Genomic DNA, 5,000 nt, shown 5'->3' with positions numbered 1-5,000 from the left:
AGATGAACGAGGCGTTTAGGAGCCCGGGAGGGGCTGGGATTTATTGCGCTCCTCTCTCTCTCTCTCTCTCTCTCTCTCTCTCTCTCTCTCTCTCTCTCTCTCTCTCTCTCTCTCTCTCCTCACTTACATCACCGCCCACGATGCTGAAAATACGTACGGCCGAGAAAAGGGAGGAAAGAGGGAGAGAGAGGTGAGAGAGGGAGAGTTATAAGGAAGATAAATATTGAGTGAGTGAGGGGGCGAGGGAGCTAGCAAATAAGTGAGTTAGGGAGAGAGAGAGAGGGGGGGGGGGGGGGGGGGGGGTAAGAGACAACAACAATAAATATACCCAAGCGTGTTTAGAGTTCATTAAATGTAAATTAAATGTTGCACTCCTGTTCCTCTCTTGATTCATAATTAAATTACTGACATGTATTTACATTTTTCTTGTAATCTTTTATGGTTTATGTTTATGTATATATGAATAGATTAAGATATAATTTTTTTTTTCACCTTTGCTGTTGTTGTGTAACAGCTTTGCGGATGTAATAAAAAATATTAGGCATGCCGGTAAAGTTATTTGAATTGAACTGAAGCGAGAGAAGAGAGTTATGAAAGAGAGATGTGGGAGACGGTGAGGGGAAAATGAGACGGGAGAGAGAGAGAGAGAGACAGAAATAGACGAGAGAGAGAGGTGAGTTAGGAGAGAGAGAGAGGTAAATATAATACAGAGCGAGAGAGTGGATAAGTGAGACAGAGAGAGAGAGAGAAGTGAGAGAAAAGAGGGAGGTAAAAGCCAAGTGTGAATGGAGAGAGAGAGAGAGAGATAAATATTGAATGACAGCAAGGATAAGAAAAGTGAGAAAGCAAATATGAGCAAATGTGGACAGAAAAGAGTGACAGAGTATTTTTTTGGTGAATTTCGACATTAAGATAATTAAGATCTTATCTTATCTTAATTAAGATAAGATAAGATAAGTTTTCACTTTATTGATCCCTGGGGGTAATTCAGGTGCCACAGCAGCAACTGGTGGAACAATGTCAATTACAGCAAGGTAATAATAATAATAATGAATGAGGATTTGGATAAGTCCAATGATGTAGTCCAGAGGAACGTAATATCCATATTACATAACAATTAGAAGTAGGGCTGCACGATATGGCAAAAATATGCTCTGTGCCATAAACATGTTGGATATTGCGATGGCGATATGAAATGCGATAAATACAAAGATTAAGGCATAATAATATTTCAATGTGTCTCTGATTGCATCTGCTGAAAGTTTGGACCCCGGCAGTGAAAACTGTTTGCTGTGTAATGAAATACATTTACAGCATTAGTGCAAACTGCAAACTTTATTTATGAATATAATAAGCCTGAAGACGCTTCATCATCCCACCCGCCATCTTGTCCTTGTCTTAGATAAAAAAAGCTGTAAGAAGGATTTTAGCCCTTCCCATAATGCTTTGCTTTGCCAGTTGTTCCAGTAAATACACTGCCGTTCAGTCGAACTGAAGAGAGTGTAATACTGTTGCTGTAACAGTAATATTGTTTATTGTTTATTGTTTATTTGGATCCCCATCAGTTGTTACCAAGGTAACAGCTACTCTCCCTGGGGTCCACGTTAAGAACATAAATGTATACACATGCTTACACATACATGCATACATTAATACAATTACAGCAATAATCTGGTCCACCCCACCACACCCCACCCCAATTAAAACAGTATAAACATTACAAAAACCAAATACAATTTCAACAAAACCACGTGAAACTCTCTCTCTATAGGCTACATCTCTCTCTCTATGTATATATGCATACACACACACACATACACACACTTATATACACATACATACATACACACACACATGGATACATACTATATAACAAGCAGTATCTATGACCATGTTTACCAATTTAACAAATGTATTTAATATAACAGTAATATGCTGTAATAAGTAATATTAACACAAATTTAGTCACTTTATTAAGTTACAGCAACAGTATTACACTCTCTTCCAGTTATTGCATTATGTGTTTATTGCAGAAATTCATATCGCAAACAGCAAAAATATCAGCAAACAAAAAACTCACTCACTCACTCAGGCAGAAAAGGTTTTTGTGGAGATCTGAACGGTGTGATGGAGCGTCCTGTGGAGTCTTTAAAGACGCGGTCTGGCACGATGAGCTTCGGTCTCTCTGCACAGCGGTCTGAAGTGACTTTGTGGAACATGTGAACCTGCAGACAGACCGGATCACACCTGCTGCCGCTCTGCTGAGGCCGCCTGACCTTCAGCGGCTGCTCCTGAATATTCATGAGCTTGGAAATATGAAGCTTTTTTTCCTATATTTCTATATTTTTTTACACACACAAACCGAGCTGCCGTTACTACAACACTACATTCCATTTATCTTCCATCAACTCAAAGGGTTTGTGTGTGTGTGTGTGTGTGTGTGTGTGTGTGTGTGTGTGTGTGTGTATGTGTGTGAGCCCCTTGTTCACCTCTTGTCACCATCTGTCTTCTGATTGGACGACTGTCAGCTGACCTTTATCGGGCATGACTTCACACGTCTTCCTTCCCTCTAATTGGACGACAAACAAGGAATCAGAGGGGAGGAGTGTGTGTGTGTGTGTGTGTGTGTGTGTGTGTGTGTGTGTGTGTGTGTGTGTGTGTCGTCAGAGGATTCTCTAATTGTCTCTCTGTCTTTTCACTTCCAGTCCGGTCAATTTAAGGTGAAATTTATCTGAAGGTTGAATTTCCCTTTCAGGATTTCACAAGTAAAAAGCAAAAATTAGAGAGAAATAAGAGATAGTAAATTTGTATGGTAGAAATCTGTTTTTTTCCTCCCACATAAATCATCTCACGACCGCCCAAACGCGCTTACGTTGCAGTTTGAGAAGCTCTGTGCCCTGGATCCCAACCACCAAGCTCCCAATTAACCGCCTAGGCAACAGTAACCCACGGCAACCAACAGGAGACGAGGTGCTGCCTCTGATGTGGTTCTTCAATTGATGATTGTTTTTGTTTCTTTCGCTCTCTCTCTCTCTCTCTCTCTCTCTCTCTCTCTCTCTCTCTCTCTCTCTCTCTCTCTCTCTTTCTTTCTCTCTCTGTCTCTCTCTCTCTCTCTCTCTCTCTCTCTCTCTCTCTCTGTCTCTCTCTCTCTCTCTCTCCCTCTCTCTCTCTCTCTCTCTCTCTCTCTGCAGAGCGGGTTATGAACAGGACATTGAGGGTGACCACTCCCTTTACCCAGACAGCTGCCATGGTAGACAATTATATATAAGATAAGCATCATATTTTATAATTTACAATGATAATAATAATCTGAAGTGTATGTAGTGTGAAAATAAGTAAACTGTAAAACGAGAACCATGATATATCTTCTTTAATAAATGAGAAGAATATATAAATTCAAACAGTTTCAGGTTTTCTGGTTGTATTCTTGTAATCCAGAGTCTGACTGGTTTTGTTTGTGTTTTGCTCAGCAGATGTTTTGGCCACGACACGAAACCAGGACTCTGCAGCCGACTCGGCCTACGGTAAGAAACTTCCTGCTTTTTCTGCTTCCGTTCAACAGTTCAGCAACATGTGACTTCCTGCCGCTAACGCTAGCTGCTACTAGATACGTTAGCTAGTGTGCTAATCAGATGTGTTAACAACAAGATAGTGATGGTTAGCTGACCAGATGCTATGGTTAGCTAGCTAACAAGCTGACATTATCTAAACACTAAATCAATCAGATGGATCAGTGATGAAATGATCAGTTCAGTCAGAAACAGACAGAAATTAACCGTCTGTTCAATTCTGTTCAAAACACAGTCAGCTGTCACCCAACTGAAAGTTTTCCAAAGTGTTTAGGAATTTTTTTCAAGCAATCACAATTTACCAGCTCAGAAAATCCCTGCTTCATCTTAGAGAAGTCATCAGTGGGAGGTGAATGTGAGTGAGTCCTTGTTCAATTTGAGATCTGAAACCACAGGAAGACGATCACTTCAGCCCATCATCACAGTTTGAGATCAATAGAAAGGCTGATTCCCCCGGTCTGTGGGCGTTATTGGAATTATACAAGACAGACTCAGTGATTAGCTCCCAGTCAAAAACAGACAGAAATGAACCATGTTCAGTGTTCACCTGTTCAGCTCTGTTGAGATGTTCAGAAACACAGTCAGCGGCTCAGAGCAAACTGTTGCCCAAGAGTTCAGGACCTCCAATATGGCCGCCAGAGGGTGTGTTACATTTGAAAACCCTTTATTCCAGGGTTCCTATGCAGGTCTGGAAAGTCTGGAAAAGTATTAAAATTTAATTTGATCATTTCCAGGTCTTGAATAGTTTGGGAATTTGAAAAAAATGTCCGGAAAAGTATGGAAAATGTTGCGGTTCAGGTCCGATACACACATAATTCTAGCTTTTATGTTGTTGTAGAGCCACTTTGAGTCCACAGTTTTTGTTGATGTGAAGAATAATGTTCAGATAGAGGGACGCTCTTATTACCCAGCCGCTGTCAGCATGCATTATATCAAATACCCACCAAAATCAAATCCGGTCAAGAACATGGGGTCTGGGAAAAATATGGAATTTTAAAATGGAAAGCGTGTAGGAACCCTGCCAATCATCTCACATATTCTGATATTTGTGGCTGTGAAGAACAATCTTCATCTATACAGTGATATGACCTAGTTAGCAGGGGCAAGATGTCTATCTGCGTAAATCATATTGAACACCAGACAAAATCTTCACAACAAATCAAGGTCTGGGAAAAAGTATGGAATTTTTTAATTGAAAATGTGTAGGAACCCTGTTATTCCTAAATCACCGACTTTACAAGCAGCTGATAAGAGTAAGGAGAGCAGCGGTCAGAGCGCCTGGCAATCAATGGAACAAATATATATATATATATATATATATATATATATACTGTACCTAGAAAGATCATGTGTGAGAGAAATGTTCAGAAAATAAATAAAGTCAGAGCCGAGCAGATGCAGTGAGCACAGTGTGAGTCGGCGGGGCAGAGG

The 5,000-nt window shown here is 40.4% G+C and overlaps 1 protein-coding gene across 1 annotated transcript in view; it reads left to right on the top strand.

The window, feature by feature from the left end:
• Positions 1-5,000, top strand: part of LOC139661770 (semaphorin-6D-like) — a gene marked incomplete at its 5' end in the record, with an annotated part of 63,492 nt that overhangs the window by 20,767 nt on the left and 37,725 nt on the right. Inside the window, 2 exons of the mRNA XM_071540336.1 lie at positions 3,192-3,250; positions 3,471-3,524. Of these exons, the coding sequence (XP_071396437.1) occupies positions 3,192-3,250; positions 3,471-3,524 (113 nt within the window). The remainder of the gene's footprint in view (positions 1-3,191; positions 3,251-3,470; positions 3,525-5,000) is intronic.

This window comes from Centroberyx affinis, unplaced genomic scaffold, assembly GCF_046629955.1.
Source record: "Centroberyx affinis isolate AG114_WGS23_722 - 3 ecotype Tasmania unplaced genomic scaffold, CSIRO-AGI_Caff_v1 ptg003614l_1, whole genome shotgun sequence".
Classification (NCBI taxonomy): domain Eukaryota; kingdom Metazoa; phylum Chordata; class Actinopteri; order Beryciformes; family Berycidae; genus Centroberyx; species Centroberyx affinis.
Note: the sequence above shows the minus strand (reverse complement) of the source record. Positions and strands in the feature narration are given on the sequence as shown.